This window comes from Mirounga angustirostris, unplaced genomic scaffold (genome assembly GCF_029215605.1).
Source record: "Mirounga angustirostris isolate CCGP_5_RB_7025 unplaced genomic scaffold, mMirAng1.0.hap1 SCAF_11, whole genome shotgun sequence".
NCBI lineage: Eukaryota > Metazoa > Chordata > Mammalia > Carnivora > Phocidae > Mirounga > Mirounga angustirostris.
The window spans coordinates 35443267-35462808 of record NW_026991719.1 but is presented as its reverse complement, the minus strand read 5'-3'; the positions used below and the strand labels follow the sequence as shown (position 1 = coordinate 35462808).

General features: G+C 39.7%; 1 protein-coding gene across 2 annotated transcripts in view; it reads left to right on the top strand.

The window, feature by feature from the left end:
* The window catches only part of MED14 (mediator complex subunit 14), a 71799-nt gene that overhangs the window by 36097 nt on the left and 16160 nt on the right, over positions 1–19542 (top strand). For both annotated transcript variants that reach the window (XM_045876376.3, XM_045876370.3), the window contains exons 13-22: positions 30–189; positions 3933–4127; positions 4496–4630; positions 7300–7376; positions 12738–12898; positions 12989–13135; positions 13795–13886; positions 14836–14988; positions 15305–15574; positions 18919–19059. In XM_045876376.3, the coding sequence (XP_045732332.1) occupies positions 30–189; positions 3933–4127; positions 4496–4630; positions 7300–7376; positions 12738–12898; positions 12989–13135; positions 13795–13886; positions 14836–14988; positions 15305–15574; positions 18919–19059 (1531 nt within the window). The remainder of the gene's footprint in view (positions 1–29; positions 190–3932; positions 4128–4495; positions 4631–7299; positions 7377–12737; positions 12899–12988; positions 13136–13794; positions 13887–14835; positions 14989–15304; positions 15575–18918; positions 19060–19542) is intronic.

The window sequence follows — 19542 nt, the reverse complement described above, 5'->3', positions numbered from 1 at the left end:
GTGATGTGAATTATCTCCTTTCAATTAAGGTTTTGGCTTGGACAGCAGCGTTGCAAGCAATCTATAAAACATCTGCCTACAATAAGCAGTGAAACATTGCAGCTGTCCAATTACTCAACCCATCCTATTGGAAAGCTTTCTAAGAATAAGCTGTTCATTAAACTTACCCGTCTTCCTCAGTATTACATTGTAAGTATGCAAAGGGGGGATTTGGATGATCAAGTTCAGTAATTCTATTAGTATTTCACATGATTTATTGCTTAATTTAATTGCAAACATTTTATTGGATATTTGACTTTAGTGATTCTCAACCTAGGAGGTAGGGATGGGGGAGAGAGGAAAATCATGTCTATGAAATGATACAATGATCAGGCAGGGTTGGGGAATATAAGGTATGTCTCCATCCCTCACCCTCAGATCTTTCCTGTAGTGAGGCCTAGTTTCTCTTCGGGATGAAGCATCTCCTCTCTATGGGAGGGAAAACATTGAAAGCAACTACTGTGAAGGTGTGTGGAGATGTTTTGGTATCAGATAAACTTGCTTGCTTTTAATCAAATGTTAACTTGCATAATGCATCCTTTTAAATACAGCTGGCTGAAGTAGCTTTATATTCTCATCCTTAACTGATTGAAGGCATATATATAGATTTTTATTAATTGCATTTTTATTGATTGCATGTACCTTTCAGTGCACAGTAAGATCCTTTCTTATTCTTTTTTCACTCTAGATTTCTTGGTGTTTTGTAGTTAGTTTCTTTGAGATCTTTGAATTGGTTAAAAGTTGTAAGAATTTGAAATATGAATTCACCCTAAATATATTTCCCTGCTTGTAGAAATTTCTGTATATACCACATAGATATTTTTGGCTAAGAATCTTGAGATATTTGAAAAACTTAATTCAAGCTTGTTGGTTGAAGGTAATAGGAGTGAATTTTTTTAAGATTTTGAGTTGTATTTTTAAAAGATACTATCTTAAAAAAAAATGTACCCTGTCTAGCCTGACATATCTGAGGTTAGCGTTATTTGTATAGAGCAATAGGTTTGTCATTGATGTGAACTTCACTTTTTTCCTGAATTTTAAAACCCCAGCTGTTGAACTAGATTTGGTACATGACAAAGGATTGTTGTCTCCGTCCTTGGTGAGCTGCCTAGTCTACATATAGAATGATACTCAGAATACATGTATAATAATCAAACCTATTGAACACACAAAGATCCTTATACTCAGCCACAGACAAAATGGTTTTATTATTTCTGACCTTATTTAGTATCAACAGAAACCAGACGTTAGTTTCAACGACTAATGGTTTATTATAAAGCAATAATTTGTTTCACGTGGCTTAGATCAAAACTGAATCTATGTTACTCTTCATCCTTCTTATTTCTCACTTAGGGGTGACACATTCATAGAAGTGGGAAAAACTGGGGACATTAAGAACAGAGGAAAGGATTGCTGCCTTTAAATGTCTGCCATTTTACTTTTGTCAGCTTTATTAAGATACAATTTACATATGGGAAAAGTTTAGACTGTGTCTGAGTTGTAATAAATGCATACACTATTGTAATCCGCCTCTCAGCAGAACACAGAACAGATCCATCACCCCCAAAATGCTCTCATGCTGCTCCTCTATAATTGGACCCTCCCCCCACTCTCAGTTGGTAACCACTGACCTGTTTTATGTCTATATAGGTTTTCCCATCAGTCTAGTTTCTTTCACTCAGCATAATGCCTTTGATTTTCATCCATATTGTGATGTGTATTATAGTTCATTCTTGTAATTGGAGTAGTAGTCATGGTATGGATGTACTATGGTTTGTTTAACCAGTCTCTGGTGGAAGGACATCTGGGTTATTTCCAATTTGGTGCAATTATGAATAAAGCTGCTGTAAGCATTTGCATATAGGTTTTTTTGTTTTTGTTTTTTAGTGAACTTAGGCTTTCACTTCTTTGGGATAAGTAACCAGGAGTAGGATTGTTGGGTTAGGTTATAATGTCAGTGTATGTTTAGCTTTTGCCAAACTGTTTTCCAAAGTGGCTGGGCCATTTTGCATTACTGATGGCAATACAAGAGAGTGCTAGATGTTCTGCATTTTTGTCAGCACTTGGTATTATAATTTTTTTTTTTTTAAAGATTTTATTTATTTATTTGACAGAGAGCGCTAGCGAGAGAGGGAACACAAGCAGGGGGAGTGGAAGAGGGAGAAGCAGGCCTCCCGTGGAGCAGGGAGCCCGATGCGGGGCTCGATCCCAGGACCCTGGGATCATGACCTGAGCCGAAGGCAGACGCTTAATGACTGAGCCACCCAGGCGCCCCATTGGTATTATAATTTTTAAAGTTTAGCCATTCTGGGGGTACCTGGCTGGGACTCTTGATCTCGGGGTTGTAAGTTCGAGCCCCACATTGGGTGTAGAGATTACTTGAAAAATAAAAAATAAAAATCTTTTAAAAATAAGTAAATTTTAGCCATTCTGATAGATGTATAATGGTATTTTTTTGTAGTCTTAATTTATGCTGCCCTAATGACTGATGATATTGAATATCTTTTCATGTATTTTTTTTTTTTGTCATCTCTGTATTTTCTCTGGTGAAGCATCCATTTTCCTTTTAATTCTTCCATTTCCTCGTGCATCAGTGTGATACTAGGTGTTAGCCTAAGAGTTTCCTGAAGAGAGTGTGTGGGGAGGGGGTGGGATAAGGGAGAGAAAGGAGGCAGGAAGAGAGACAGGAAAGCATATGTTGGTCAGAGCAATGGTCCAATGGCATTTATTTCTCCCCTTAAAGTATTTAGGGGACTTTTCTTAAATTTTAGGTAGAACTTGAAAACAGTAAACTGGTATAGTGGGTAAAAGCAAGGTCTCTGGAGCCAAACCGGAATCAAAGCATGAGTCCATCGCTTCTCAGCTCTTGAGACCTTGGGCAAGTAACCTAAGTATTTTGTGCCTCAGTTTCTTCATCAGAAAAATGAAGGCAGTAATCCTTTCTTTACAGAGTTAGTAGGAGGTCTGAATGCGTTAACATCTGTCAGATACTTGGGATAGTATGTGGCATCTAGTACTCTATATCAGTGTTGGCTGTTGGTGGTGGTGGTGTCATCCTCACGATGACCATATCTATCAGGGTTTATTTATTTTTTTATTTTTTTAAAGATTTTATTTATTTATTTGAGACAGAGAGAATGAGAGACAGAGAGCATGAGAGGGAGGAGGGTCAGAGGGAGAAGCAGACTCCCTGCCGAGCAGGGAGCCCGATGCGGGACTCGATCCCGGGACTCCAGGATCATGACCTGAGCCGAAGGCAGTCGCTTAACCAACTGAGCCACCCAGGCGCCCCTATCAGGGTTTATTTTTATATGCTTCCAATTGTGAGAGTTATTTGTCATTTTTCTCGGCTCTAACAGTGGAATTCTTAGGAGGTTTTATTTTTTTTTAAGATTTTATTTTTGAGTAATCTCTATACCCAGTGTGGGACTTGAACTCAACAACCACAAGATCGAGTTGCATGCACCACCAACTGAGCCAGCCAGGCACCCTTAGGATGTTTTAATGGTTAAGGGAAACAAGGCAATTTGAAATAGGTAGATACCATTCTAGAAAATCTAGCAGTTCTGCTTTACTTAAGCATACAGTGTTTTAAGCTAAGATATGAATATCCAGAACACTTAATGCTATAATAGTCTAAATGTCCCATTTTCTGTAGTTTATGGTGGTTTTTGCTTTTATTCATTAGTCTGATCTATTTTTTAGAGAACAAAGGATATATTTAACAGGAATGCTTTTTTTGTTGAGAATCATGATTGATTTGTCCTCATTTAAAGAAGAAAGACCATCTACATTAGATTTACATTTCTGAGCCCTACTTGCTATAAGGTGGAAAATATGCAACACTCATTAATTATTTCTCTGAGTCTCATTTCTGACTTGGGCCTTCTTAGGTTGTGGAGATGTTGGAGGTTCCCAATAAACCCACGCAGCTGTCGTACAAGTACTACTTCATGTCTGTGAACGCTGCAGAACGTGAGGACACCCCTCTCGTGGCTCTCCTGCTGCAGCAGTTCAAGGAAAACATCCAGGACTTGGTTTTTCGCACCAAACCTGGCAAACAGCCTAGGACCAGTCCCAAGCGCAAGGTAGGATCACATATAGAAGTGAGCACAGGATTGGTGTGTGTTAACTCTCTTGTGTTCTTTAACCATTTTTAACATGGGAAAGAATGAGTTCTGGTTTGTAAGAGACTGGGGGACAATCAGGTTTAAGTAACAGTTTTCTACATTTTCTTGAAAATGCCTCTCTTAATTAATAATTAATTATACACCATTTCCACAAGAGAGTTTGCTAAATACACAATATTTACGTAAATTTCCAGTATTGAGGTTGAAATATTTGCTCAATAAATACTTGTTGAATGCATAACATTTGTTTTTGTTAACCTTGAGCTATAGTAGTTTAACTGCCTTAACTAATTGCATCACCTGTACTTTTTTTACCCCAATTCTAGTTGTCTGATGATCCATGTCCAGTAGAACCCAAGAAAACAAAACGATCAGGAGAAATGTGTGCCTTCAATAAAGTTCTAGCTCACTTTGTTGCTATGTGTGATACAAATATGCCATTCGTAGGACTTCGGTTGGAGGTAATTTTTTGAAACAGTTTTGAGTACTCTATATAAAAGTAATTTTCGGGGCGCCTGGGTGGCTCAGTTGGTTAAGCGACTGCCTTAGGCTCAGGTCATGATCCTGGAGTCCCTGGATCGAGTCCCGCATCAGGCTCCTTGCTCGGCAGGGAGCCTGCTTCTGCCTCTGACCCTCCCCCCTCTCATGTGCTCTCTCTCTCTCATTCTCTCTGTCTCAAATAAATAAATAAAAAAAAAAAAATCTTAAAAAAAAAAAGTAATTTTTAAAATGCCTTGCTAAAGCTACATGGATTCCATTAGGAGAACCGGAATAGCTGTGATCTTGTTCATTTTGGGAGGGATGGGGTTGAAATCATAGCATCTCATGGTGTACTTGTAAAACATGACTTACATTATTTCATTTTTCTGATTCCAAATTGTGAGCGTTCTTCCCTTTATGGAAATGGAAAGTAAATTCTTCCTAATTTAAAAAAAGGACAATTTTTGAGTATTAACGTCTTACTTGCATACCTCTTAGTAGGAACATTATCTCTTAGAGGTGGTTAGTTGATTTTTTTTAATGTTTATGAATAAAACAATTGAGGATACAAAAAAAAAAAGAGAAGAGGCCTGGGAATGTAGAAGTGGATTATTTCAGTGAAACTGATGGTGATAGTCTTGGGAAGACTTGTTGAACACTTTCATGCTTTAGAGCAGGAGTCGCCAAACTTTTTCTGTAAAGGGCCAGATAGTAAGTATTTTAGGTATTGTGGGTCATATGGTCTCTTATTATAGCTACTCAGATCTGCTTTTGTAGTGTGACTCAGCCATAGTTGATGTTTAAACAGATGAGTGCGGCTATGTTTCAGTAACACTTCATTTACAGAAACAGTCATTGGGCTGCATTTGGGCCATGGGCTGTTGTATGCTGACCCCTGCTTTGTAGGGTTTCAAGGTCTGGAGCCAGAGGGTGAGGTGTAAAACTATGAAGAAGGGAATAGCCCAGAGAAACCGAGGCCCAGAAATAGGCATCTAAAATAGATACTCATGACTGATGTCCTAGCTCCTAGAACTGTGAGCTTGATGAATGTCTTCTTGCCTGGGTACTGGCCATATAGCTCCAAAACTGTACAGACAGTGTCCATGCTTCCTGTCTACTTGACTGTGTTCTTGGGCTTTTTTTATTGTGCCCTGTGGATTGATGACATGCATGTCATTCATTTACTACCTTTGTAGTGGGAAGGGAGGCTACCTGGTACCTGGGGGCAATGTGATGTGTCTCTCCCTGCCTGCCCTCCACCCTCACCACCTGCAAAACTTGCAAAAACTTGTCTCTGTAGTGCTCATGTAGCCTAACACCTGTAGACCTAGTCCTCTCTGTCCCTCTTCCCTGGGCTCCTATACCTGTTGCACACATAGGACATGTAAGAACATTGTATAGTAGTACTCTGTTGAAAGACCCTCAAGCTCTTAAACAGCCTACTTTTTCTTATCTCAGTGAAAAAGCCCTGTTGAAGACAAAAGCAAACACATTTTCTGCCTAAAGTACTTTATACTGAGATGTGAATAACTCAATCTAATCTTACCAGGGATGTTTATATCTCTGATCCATAGGACAGAGACGGTGTTTTTGAGTCCTCCTACACTTGGCCTCCTTTTGAATCTGAACTCCTATGGCCTATTTATAGGGTTAGCAGCTATTTTTCTTAAACCTCTGCCCTTCCCAGGCCGAAAGAACAGGGCTCAGTCAAATACTTAGGGCTACTTTAAATCCTTTCTGGAACAAGGTGGGTGTAAATAAATAGCTTGCCATAGAAGACCTGTGAATATGTGCCAAAGACCAGCTTCTCTCCGGTAGATCATCAGATGACTTTTTGGCATACCTACATAACCTGCAGTTCCACTTACGGGGTCTCACGCATTCATCTTCTTAACTCACTTTCTGAATCCTCCAGTTGGGAAAGCTATCTCATTGGGTAAATGCATAAATTGGAAGTCTTCCTGGGTTTCACAACAGGAAGTAGTTTAATTGTTAAAAATAAAAATGTATTCCAGAGGGGTGGCTGGGTGGCTCAGTCAGTTAAGTGTCTGCCTTCAGCTGGGATCGAGCCACACGTCAGGCTCCCCTCTCAGCGGGGAGCCTGCTTCTCCCTCTCTCCCCTTCTCTCTCGCTCGCTCTCTTTCTCTCAAATAAATAAATAAATAAGATCTTTAAAAAAAAGTATTCCAGAAAAGTTATATGCTAAAAACTATTGTCTGTGATTAAAAGTAGGATGTGACTATGACTCAGACTTTGTTTTGAACAGACATAATTAAGAAAAACATAAGAAAACCAGTCTTATTTTACACTTGCATCAGTTGGAACCACCAGGATTGATTCTGGATGACTTTTGGCTCACTGCCGGAGTAGATTAGTCTCCAGAATTCTGAAGATTTGCCACTCGGGGTGTGTTGTGTTTTTTTTTTTTTTTTTAAAAACTAGAAGCTCTGGGTCATCTTTGGGTTTCACAGGATTTAATATAGTTGCCCAGGAAATCAGATGATGGAACTCAGTGCGCATGTCTAACATGTTGTTACTTTGGAAGAGAGTGGCCCTGAAACAGGTGCCACGAGAATAGACACTAGTACTTACAAAAGGTAGTTTCCTTTGTAAAGTTGGTGGTCTGATCTTCCTCCTTTTCTCTTACCAGTTGTCCAATCTGGAGATTCCCCATCAAGGAGTGCAAATGGAAGGTGATGGCTTCAGCCATGCAATTCGCTTACTGAAGTAAGTCCCTGTCCTCTGTCTCCCTCGGTGCCGCACGTTAGAACCACACTGCTAGAGCTACTCCTCTCCCGTGACACAGCATAAAGCAGAGTTCAGCACCTGTGGATGTCAGATTTCTGCACAGAATTACTGTGGTCTGGGGGAGGCTTCCTTTTCACCTGCTGAGTGGAGATCCAGCACCACTTGGTATCTTAGGATGTCTTTCCTCTGCATTTCTTTTCATTCATTTAATGGATGTTTACTCCGTGTGCCTGTTTATCAGGTTGCATTCTGCTAGGGCCCTTCAGGATGCTGTGGGTTCATATAACAGGAGGATCTGAGCTAGTTCTAAAGCCAGAAAGGGTAGCCCTGAGGAAGTACCAGTGGTATTTGGACTGAAGGAGAGCTGAGAATTAGCCAGAGGAAAGGGAGATTGCAGGGGTGGGGCGGGGAGTGCTGACCAGAAGGGATAGCTGCTAAGGTGGAGGCAGTTTCTCTCTTCTCTCTCTTTCTCTTGCTTGGGGCAAGAGAAAGAAAGCTCTGTACCCGGGAACTGAAAGGAGGTCAGAGTGGCAGGAGTTGAGAGAGACGAGGCTGGACCTGAGCTGTAAGTGGGAAGGGATCAGATCCTGGAGGGCTTTGTAAGTGTCCTTAAGGAATGTAGACTTGATCCTAATGGCAGTAAGAAGCCATCAGACGATTTGAAGCAGAAACTGACATCATTAGCTAGGTGTTTTTGAGAGCTCATCCTGAAAGCCATATTGAGAATCAATTGGAGGGGGGGGACCAAGACTGATTGGTGAAACCAGTTGCTGAAATGGTTCACACCAGAGTTGGTAGCTTAGACCTGGGAAGGTCCCACAAGGACTTAGGGGATGGAATACTCAAGGGTTGGTGAGGAGATTGATGTTGAGGGTAAGAAAGAGGAGAAGATGGCACAGGTGCCTGTAGGTTTTATCTTGGGCACGTGATGGGTGATAGTGGTGTTTTCTGAGATAAGGGACACCGAAGATGTGAGTTTGAAGGGGCTTCGCTACGTTTGAGGTGTCTACGCATCCCTTTGGCCAGGCAGGGCTAGATCGCATGCTCTGGCAACAGGGCTGGGCAGGAGAAGTAAATGAGTCATCACCAAGGTGATAGTAATTGAGCTGGGATATTAAATAGATACAGAGGGAGATGGGCAGAGGGCTTGGCTCTAAATGGATCGAGGACCAGGGGCCAAAGGATGCTTAGAAGGAAAGCCAATATGGTGCGTGTGCTATGGAAGGCGACCAGGATGGACTTGGCAAAACTAGCGTGCCATTTACGAGAGCAACCTTTCTGGTGCAGAAAACAGATTTTAGGGGGCGGGGTAGGGTGGGCATTTGTATTGTTTCTTAGATGTTGCTTAATAAAACAAATCACAGAAGCAGTTTTTATTTATCGAATTCCTCTGACTACCAAGACATGGCAGCTCTGCCAGCGGAGCTTTAATTTTTGCTACTTGGGAATCAGGTAGTTTCTGTGGAAGATGGGAAGAGCTAGCCCATAGCACGCACTCTACCCGTGTGTCAAGGTGCTCACTTGAGACAGTTGAAGAACTAGGATAGCTTCCCTTGCTGGCTATCTGAACACCATCTCTACAAAAAGTTCTCGGGAGAGAGAGCTGGCCTTATAATGGAAATCAGTAGCAAAATGTGATACTTTTAATGGCTTTTGGTTTTGAATTACTTCTGCCTAAAGTATAGGGGCTTGGGGGTGTTTTTTTTTTTTTTTTTTTTTTTAATCTTTTCACTCTCTTGGCAACTGCAGATAAATAGATAATGTTAACATTTGTGTTCTGTTCTCTTAGTTATATTTTTCATGTTTTGCAGGAGTCTTAAAATATCTTGTTCTCAGCATTTTTATGAAGAAATTTCAGTCCCCTTGAATTCGAGAGAACCCATAATATAGTCCTACCTAAGAAGGAAGCATTTCCTATTTTTTAAGCTTCATTTAATAATTTTTAAAAAGTCTTTATTATATCCTGGCTATTATTTTCTTTATTTAAAACTTAAAAGGAAAAAATATAGAGAAATGGATAAATTAAAGATAATGAGTTTGTCTAGTATCTGCTGTCCATTATGAGGATTATGGGGATAGGGTATAGAAATGAAGAATGAAACCGTAAACAATAAATGTCTAAACACGATTTTACTAAGTTAAAATCTAGCATAGGTCTAATTAGTATATAATTGCTCTAATGCATTTAATCTTTAGAAAGTCTTAAGCCTTTATTCGTAGATATATTAATGGGAGTATGAGTTGATACATCAAAGCTTTAAAATTGAGCACATTTTTCTCCTCTTTGTTAAAAATATGTTCTGTTCTTATTCAACTTCTCTTTTTGAGACTCCGTTGAACAGGCCTCCTTGAAGTATCTGTGAAAGTATCATGGTAAACACCTTAGATTGCTATGGTTCATGGGCCTGTTGCCCTGTGTAGATTCCAAAGAGTCTTCATCCGACAACACAAATGACTCCGCTTAACCCAGGTCTCGAGAGCAGCATGCTCACAGTTGCCTCCATTTGAGCTCTTGAGCAAACTTCCCACCTTCTCCCGAACTAACATTACACTACTGGGCAGTGGTGCTGGTTTGCTAGCCACACCCACAAGGTTTATTCATCTTGTCCATTGTGTTTCTTTGCCTCTTGTAGCCTATGCAAATAATGCATAGGCACAGTTCATTTTTGCAAGGTGTGCGACACAGCTTCTGTCAGTTGTGTGACTCAGTCCTTCTGCATTTGCACGTGCAACCTTTATAAAACCCTCTTCACTTTCCTTGTGGGCCTAATTGCACTTATTTTACTTACAAGCACGTTCAGTGATCTCCCCCCTCGTGCACCGCAGGGCCATAATGTGGTTACTGACGTTCGTAAAACCCCTCAGAATGAAACTGACATAGAGTATACGATGGCGGCCCGCGGCCAAAAACGAGCGGTGCTAACACACATCTGCCCTGGAAGACCAGAGCCCAGTTCCTCCATTCTTCCCATACTCAGAATTACAGGAGAAACATCAGTCAGGAATAGCTGTTTAGATCAAAAACCTTTTTTGGACTGCTAGAAATTTTCAGATAAGGTTAAGCCATTGTCCAGGAAACATCTTCCTCAGTTCTTCATTTTTTGGTGACTCTAATAGTATTTTGCCCTATCTTGAGTTTGTAACAGTTTTGTTTCAAAAGTTTCCTTTTGGGGAACTGTCTATTTTCCTCCTCACCTGGGGGAGCATTAAAGTTATAATTGTCTTTTATTCTGTTAAATTTGTAAACCTTAAAAGCAAGTAAATAGTTTACAGGTTCCTTGAAGCTGAGCCAATTACTTGTGTATCGCAGATGAAGAAGGTGACATAGAATGCACTGTTAGGGTCGTGCTGTCCCTCAGAGCATAAATTGAAAGGAGTCTTACTCTTTACTTGAAGACATGCTGGCTTCTCTGGGTTCATTTTCTAACCAGATGGATTTCACGAAACACCTATTTATGTGAGAGGAAGATAATGTATGCATTTATATTTTCTAAACCAAGATTTAAAAATCGATCTGAATTGGCTGCTTTATAACTCCTATGGGTTGGGGTTATGTTTTCAGGGATAAGGATAAGCAAAAGTCTTCGGTATACCTACGGAATTGACAAGCATATATGCAATGTATGTGATTTTTGTAATTTACCACAAATAATATTGGACAAAATCTTTCTGGTTGTGAGTGATAAAAATTATGTAGTATGAAAGATTAACTTTAAAAAAAAAAAAGATTTTATTTATTTGATAGAGAGCGAGCACAGGAGCAGGGGGAGGGGCAGAGGGGAAACAGACTCCTGGCTGAGCAGGGAGCCCTACTCTGGGCTCATCCCAGGACCCCGGGATCATGACCTGAACTGAAGGCAGATGCTTAACTGACTGAGCCACCCAGGTGCCCCAAAGATTAACTTTTGAAATGTTGAAACAAAACAAAACAAAACACGCTATACATTTAAGAGGAGCTGTGGTGGAATTTTTAATTAATTGACAAAATTTTAGTACTATGTTGATTTTCTTTTTATGCAACCTATGTAGCTGTTTTCTCCCCTACAAATTTTTTTTTATCATCTGCAATCTCTCTCTCTCTTTTGCCCTCTTAAATTGTTTATTCTAGGCAAGTGGTTCTTAACCCCAGGGCGATTTTGCCCTCCAGGGGGACATTGGGCAATGTTTGGAGGTTTTTTTGGTGATCATTAACTGAGAAGAGGGGGTGGGAGATACTGCTGGCATCTGGTAAGGAGAGGCCAAGGCTACACAACAAAGAATTACCCAGCCTCAAATGTCAGTATTGCTGATGTTGAGAAACCCTATTCTAGGTGTTTCTGAATAAGAGGCCTGAATCAAGATTCCATATTTCCAATTTTTGTAGACTTAGATGTAGATAATCATTATACCAAGTCTGAGAATTAACCCACCATCCCTAGGAGTTAAAGGACAATGTGTAATTAAAAAATAATATTGTCTCATTATTTCATCTGTTACTGAAAAAAACAGTGAAAATATACTACTTCATAATGTTTTATGACAAGACAGTCCATAAAGGTGCAAGAGGAAAATGGATAGGTAGGTACTTTCCGACACCAAAGCTAATACATTCCTCTCCTATATGTGACATATTTAAGTGAAAATATGTTAAATGAGTTAATACATGCAAAGCTTTATCACATGAGTGTTACCTCTACTGGAGAGGGAGAGAGAGATAACAAATCTGGCATTTTATCTTGGCATCAGTGAGACTTGGTTTTACCACAAAGGGAACTAACATACACGAATACGTATTATATCAGCTGCCATGAACACTTTACGTACGGTGTGCCATGTTTCAAAATCAGTGACCCATAAGGTAATTATCTCCATTGTGTAGTTGGGAAACTGAAATTCAGAGAGGTTAATGTGGCTGGGTCAGAATTAGAATGCAGGTCCCTGATCCAAAGCCTGTGTTCTTTCCACTGTATCATTCTGTTCTCAGGGGTGGTTTTACACCTTAGCTTTTCCTTGAGGATGTTCTAGGTAGATTTCATAGAAAGCCAGTATCTTTGATTTTCACTCTGAAGAATCATAGTGTTTCTAATGATAGGAATAAGGATGAAGACAGACACACTTCGTTAAAACACTAGAACACTTCGTTAAAGCAAGAGGTCCTAATCTGTGTTGATGTGAGTAGAAGTGGGTTCAGTGCTGTGAATTGCCATGAATTGCTATGAATCGCTTCTTTTGCAGAAAGCACCTAGTAGTGGAGCTTGAACTGAAGCACTAACGTGATACCCCGAACGTTGTTGTGTAGATTGGACTCTTGTCTTTCTGTGATGCAAAGTACACTTCATATGCTCTGTCTTTCATTGCCAGAATTCCTCCCTGTAAGGGTGTGAATGAGGAAACCCAGAAGGCTCTGGACCGCTCTCTTCTCGATTGCACTTTCCGATTGCAAGGTAGAAATAACCGCACGTGGGTGGCGGAGTTAGTGTTTGCGAATTGTCCACTTAATGGCACTTCTACTAGGGAGCAAGGTGAGCTGCTTCACACATTTTGTCTTTGCGTGTTTTGGGGGTTTTCTTTTTAGTATTGATAGCTATTAATCCTCTTTTTTAATCCTGTAGGGCCATCGCGGCATGTTTATCTGACATATGAAAACCTGTTGTCTGAACCTGTTGGTGGTAGAAAAGTGGTTGAAATGTTCCTTAATGACTGGAATAGCATTGCACGATTATATGAGTGTGTGTTGGAATTTGCACGTTCTCTACCAGGTACATGTGATAATCTTCCTTTTGGGGGGTACCCCCCCTTTTCTTAACTGAAAAAGTAAAACATCGTAAAAAAATTTTTTTTTCAAAAGAATATCTAATGAAAAATAAGTTTCCCTTCTACCTCAGACTTTTGCCCAGAGACAACCACTGTTAAGTTTCTTATGTATCCGGAAATTTTTTACTCCCGAGCTCTACCATATTATAGTAACAGGGAGTATTTATTGAGAGTCTACTATGCACCATACAGTGTAACAGTTCGCTCTTGTTAACCCATTTAATCCTCACAGTCACCCTGTGAACTAGTTGAGTTATTCCTCATTTCACAAGTGAAGAAAACAAGTCGCAGAGACTGCGGAACTTGCTGAAGGTCGCACAGCTAGTAAAGGGTAGAGCTGGAATTGGAACCGCCCCACTGCTGTGCTGTACCACTTCAGTGCTCTGCCTGTGCCCTGGACCCCTTCTGTAGAAATGGGCATGGAAGCCCACTGTCTATGCCATCGCTTTCCTTTTTTTATTTTTAATTGTTTTAACAAAATGATGTATCTAGAGATCTTTCCAGCTAGGCATGTGATACTGCCCAGATGCCCTCTTCTCCAAATATGTGTTTTAAAGTTTTGCATGTATCATCTTCATCTCCTTTTTGCTTCCTTTCTCTTTAGACATACCTGCTCATCTAAATATTTTCTCAGAAGTCCGTGTTTATAATTACCGAAAACTTATTTTGTGTTATGGAACCACCAAGGGAAGCTCAGTAAGTCTATGAACTAATTAAAACTGAAATTCCTCTCATAAATCCTTTAAAAATGAAGAATTCAGAAGTTATGCAAACTGCCTTGAACTAATTGAGGACTCAAGTAAAAATTAGGGTTAAAATGGTAAATTTTAAATACTTTGATGATATATAGTAGACTAGTATACTAGAATGCTTAACTCTTTAAAATTGAAAGCGAAAATTATGCCCTCTTTGATGGGATATATAATCTTGATGAGTTTTGGACCAGGTAATGTACTTTTGGTGTTTGTATTTTTTTTCTTTACAGATTTAAAATCTGGTTAGCAACATGATTACTATAATGAAGATTATGAATGGTTTTGAACAATACTGTACGTTTATGCTTTTGGTCATGTGATTATTAATGTTGTTTGATCCTGTCCCAGTCTTGAAGGCATTCCCCGTAATCTCTGTTTCCTCATTTTCTTCCCACTCCATATGTAAAGTCCTAGAAATTTAGTATAAAAATTCAGCGAGCTGGCTTCTTTCTGGACTCTTCCACGTCAAGTAATATCAGAAATTGAGTGTTTAAAATCTATAAACTGAAAGCATCTGTGTTAGAAGTGGCTTCCTTTCCCTTTATGACAGTGCTCATGTAGAGGGTGACTTTTCTTCAGTCCTAGATAAAAATGAAAAATAAGAAACACCAATGATCATTTTCAAATAAAGTTTAATCCAGATTTTTTCTTTAGCACCTTCTCTTTCTGTTTTATTTGGTGGAAGTGGACTAATACACACCTACTTCGCAAATGTACCGGTCCATAGGAACGGCACTTCTGGAGTTTTAAAGAGTCCAGTCTTCTGATTGGCTTTCCAAAAAGACCTCATGTTGATCTTTGGCATTTTGCCTTACTGGTTAAACATTGTTTTTTCTTCTACTTGAATCTTACTTTCTCAGTTTCTGAAACATGTAATCTCTTTGATTTAGATTAGCATCCAGTGGAATTCCATACATCAAAAATTTCACATTTCTTTGGGCACTGTTGGCCCAAACTCAGGTTGCAGTAACTGTCACAATACCATTCTCCATCAGCTTCAGGAAATGTTCAACAAAACACCAAATGTGGTTCAGTTATTACAGGTAATTAAGTTTATTTTCTGTGTAAAAATAAGACTCCGTCAGTGTTAGTGGCTCATGTAAAACTAAAAATCATGTGGGCTTAACTTGTCTTCAGTGACAAGGGTGCATGTTTTGTCTTATGTCTCGCACTCTTCTTGGAGAATTTTTTTGATTCAAAGTGGATGCAGTGATGTAGTTTGCATTCTCTTCAAGGGAAAGGTACATGGAATATGCCAGGAAGACCTTGGCTCATTTATGACTGTTAGACATGGAAGATTCTGAGACTTCAGCATTTGTACGGAAACTGGCTGGCTCTCACTGTGTGTGTTCCTTTTAGGTACTCTTTGATACTCAGGCTCCGTTAAATGCCATCAACAAACTCCCCACTGTGCCGATGTTGGGCTTGACCCAGAGAACCAACACTGCTTACCAGTGCTTCTCCATCCTGCCACAGTCGTCCACCCACATCAGACTGGCCTTTCGGAACATGTACTGCATCGACATTTACTGCCGGAGCCGAGGCGTGGTGGCGATCCGGGATGGTGCCTATAGTCTTTTTGATAATAGCAAGTTAGTGGAAGGTTTTTATCCTGCACCTGGACTAAAGGTAACCGACTTTAGTATTCTAGCATAAATAAACATAAATGTCTCTAAAACAATTCCTTTAAAAGGGGGAAGTAATGGGGAAAAGCAACAAATTCCTGTTTAATAAGCAGCTGTGTTAGTTTATCACCTCTGCAGCGTCCTTCCAAAGGAAAAGGAATTTCTTACAAAGCACTGTGCCTACATGTATGAGATGATAAAATCTCCTTTCCTTGTAATGCATATGGTGAATGATACCAAAGAGAGTCCTGTTTGCTAGTTGGAACTTTAAGGAACTTCAACAATGTCTTTCTCATCGATTATTGAGAAACTTTGATTCATCAGTTCAACCATGAAGTTTTTTTAAAATGTAGGGTCCTGGGCCACAATCCCTGCAGATTCTTGTATAATAGCTCAACTGTATGTGCTTATAGTTTAGAGTCAAATAGTTCCAAAGGCTTGTTTTGAAAATTAGTTGCTTGCAACCCAGTCTTGCCCTTTTCCTGCTCTGTTTTCAACTCTTAAGTGGTGATTCTCTTGGTATTTACATCCTTATCTCTAAATAACATGCTTACATTGCTGTTTATGGACTTCTTAGTTGAGGGCATTATCTGATCCTCACAATGGAAGATGAGGGTTGAATTCTGTTTTAATTCCTGTATGCCTCTTCATCCTCCCAGGCTGCTCCCAGTATACCTTTTTTCTTTCCTTCTATCCTTGCAGTATGGTTAGGCAGCAATTTTGATCAGATGATTTTTCGGTATTCTCAATATTATAAATATGTAAACACTATACACCAAGCTTACTGTAATTACTTTTCCTTTCTTGTTCAACATTTTATTTTTCTGGGAGTTATTAATTTACTTTTTTTGCTTACCTTTTTGTATACTTAACCACTAACTCAACCTTAAAGTCTCTCTCTCCCCTGTATATAAACTCTCCCCTCTGTGCGTTCACATATCAGAAACCTCATTGGTTTCATCTTGAAGAAATCTCTTCTACAACCATCTGACCTCCAATCTGGAATGGCAGTGCCCCATGCCCTTTACACAGTGTTGATTTAGGAATCTGTAGAAGGATGGGGAAGAGGGAGAGTCCTTGGCTTCCCTCTCGTGTGGCATGCCCTGTGGCGTGGACTGCAGGTCTTTTTCTTGGTTTACTCCATTGTTTTGGTAGAATACCTCTACGTAGTTTCCTGGGAGAAGGTATGTGGGAGATTATTTTGAGACTTTGTGCGCCTAAAAACATCTTTAGTTTACCCTCATCTAATTGAGAGAATGGCTAGGTGTAGAATTCAAGATTACAGTCATTTTCTGTAAGAATTTTGAAGACATTGCTCCATTGTCTTCTAACGTCTATTGTGACTGTTGAGTTGTTCAGTCTCGTTCTAGTTCTTGAACCTTATGTAACTAAGTAGGTTCTTTCACGCTGGAAACTTACATCCTTTGGCTCTGGGAATTTCCTTGTATTATTTCTTGATTCTTCTTTGTTTTCTCTGTTAGCTCTTTCTGGTTACCACTACTATTCTGAGGCTTGGTATCCTGGACTTAATCCTCTGATTTTCTTATCTTTTCTGTTTTTATCTCTTTGTTTCTGGGAGATTTCCTCATTTTTTTCCTTTCAGTCTTTGTATTTTTGATAATTTTTTTGCCATCTTTAAAAAAATTTCCAGGAGCTCTCTTTTGTTTCTAAGTGTTCATTTTATGACATCTTTGTTGTATATGGCTATCTTATCTTCTCTTACCCCTTTTCTTCCTACATAATCTCCATTTCATGCACCTTGCTTTTTTTGGTTTTGATCTCTTTCATGTTAGTGATTTTTAACTCTCAGCTCTTACTAGAAGGTGGGACTTACTGACTGTGGTCTTCATTGCAGGGTGATCTGCTTGGGCCATTTCTTAGGGTAACTCCCAGTGTCAGTAGATTTAGGTCTTTCTGTTGGGCTGGTATGAGTACCAAGAGAGGAGTATTCAAGTCTCTGCATAGATGGTGTGCATCTGGCCCCCAATTTTTGGCAAATCAAATAAGAGAAGGAAACTACTATTTTCAGCATTCAGTATGTAAACTTTAATCTTCTTCTTCTTCTTTTTTTTTTTTTTTTAAAGTAATCTCTACACCCAACGTGGGGCTCGAGCTCACAACCCCGAGATCAAGAGTCGCATGCTCTTCTGACTGAACCAGCCAGGTGCCCCATAATCTTCATTTTTAATATGGCATTCCTCTCGATCGATGCTAGAGTCCCCCTAGTCAAAGACCCTCCACCAGAGTGGTAGAAGTCAACCTCACTCAGTGAGAGTGACAGAGGCTCTGGGAGGCTTTCAGTGTCTCTTAAAGAGACTTTCGACCAGTCCTATTTTTAATCCCACTTTCATCCCCACTTCCAGAGGTGTCTAGTGCTGCCAGTTCCTACATGTCTTGAGGATCTGGACGGAAATAGCTTTGCTTCTTGGCTTTCCCCAGTGCTAGCTTTAGGATACAACTTCCTCACATTGGATAGTTCACTTACCACTCAGCCATCTGCTCCGCAGCCTCCAGAATTCATTGCTATTTTTTTCTTCTCCCATTCTTTCTGTATTTGTAACTTATTGCTTTAAGAAAATTTTTTTAGGAGTTTCAGTGGGGTATTGGGGAAAGATAAAATGTGTGTTGTGAATCCATCATCTTTTATTAGAAATCAGGCAATGTGCTTTTAAAAGCTTTCTAGCGATCCTGGTAAGCTTTTGATCTATGTTTTTGAGGATGGGGAAGGTGGGGAGTATTAAAAGGAAGAGAATGCTTGAGACACAAACTCTGGTAGCCTTGCTTAACTTTTGATGACTTATCCCATAAAATGAGATTGTCCCACTCTTGGTGGTTCAAGATTTCAGTCACGTAAGATAAAAAGAGGAAAGATGGCTTAGTTTCTGCATTCAGTTTTCCTCTGTCGTATTTTCTAGCTTACAAAATGACGACTCTCACCCAATAGGAAATTTCCCAAGTCACTGGAATTACTTAGATGGCCAACATACAACTTTTCTTTTGTTTCCTGCATTTCTGGTTCAGAAGTTAGTAAGGAAATACTTTGACCTGGTGTGAGGAGTTACCAGGGTGTACTTCTCTCTTCAACTTTGTACTTGCACAATACTTCTTAATGGACAGGATTTTTAACTTAGATTTTGTTTCTGTTGTTGCAGTTAACCAGTTTCCTCAGTTTCCCCCCTTCAAAATTATCAATATATCTTCCAGGTTGTCCTCATAATAGTGTATACCAAACTTCTATTTTAGAGATGGGTGTAGTATATTTGTTTCTCTTAAAATAGTCTAAATGATTAAAAATATCTTAGTAAAGTTAAGTAAAATAATCTGAATTCTACCTGTTTATATCCATAGACATTCCTGAATATGTTTGTTGACAGCAATCAGGATGCTCGGAGAAGGTCTGTAAACGAGGACGATAATCCCCCTTCTCCCATAGGAGGAGATATGATGGATTCTTTAATCTCACAGCTCCAGCCACCACCCCAGCAACAGGTGATGTCTAGCTGAAATTCCAAATGGTATCGCATTCGCGTCACTTAATGGGTTCTTCAGGTGTCTGAGCGTCTTTATTGAAAGGCAAGGAGGTCCTTGGTGGGCCCAAGGTGTCCCGAGAAGTCCATATGAAAAAATAGTGACAGAGGGAGAGAAGGCGGCTTCTAGTGATGGCAAGTGAACAGTACCAGAAGTAACATTAACCTCAGACTCGTGCATTTAAAATGATGTGAGGTGATTAGCCATGCGATCATGAAAGAGTATGATATCCAAACGGCTGTTAAGCACAGAAAGGGTGTTCAACGTCATTTGACATCACAGAAATACAACTTAAAACCACAGTGAGATAATACTCAAAACTCACAAAAACGGCTTTAAGAAGAAAATTGATCATTCTTGGCAACATTTGGTATTAGCAGCAACTGAAACTCATTTACTACTGGAGGGTGCATAAAATGGTATAACAACCGTGCAGTGGTGTTT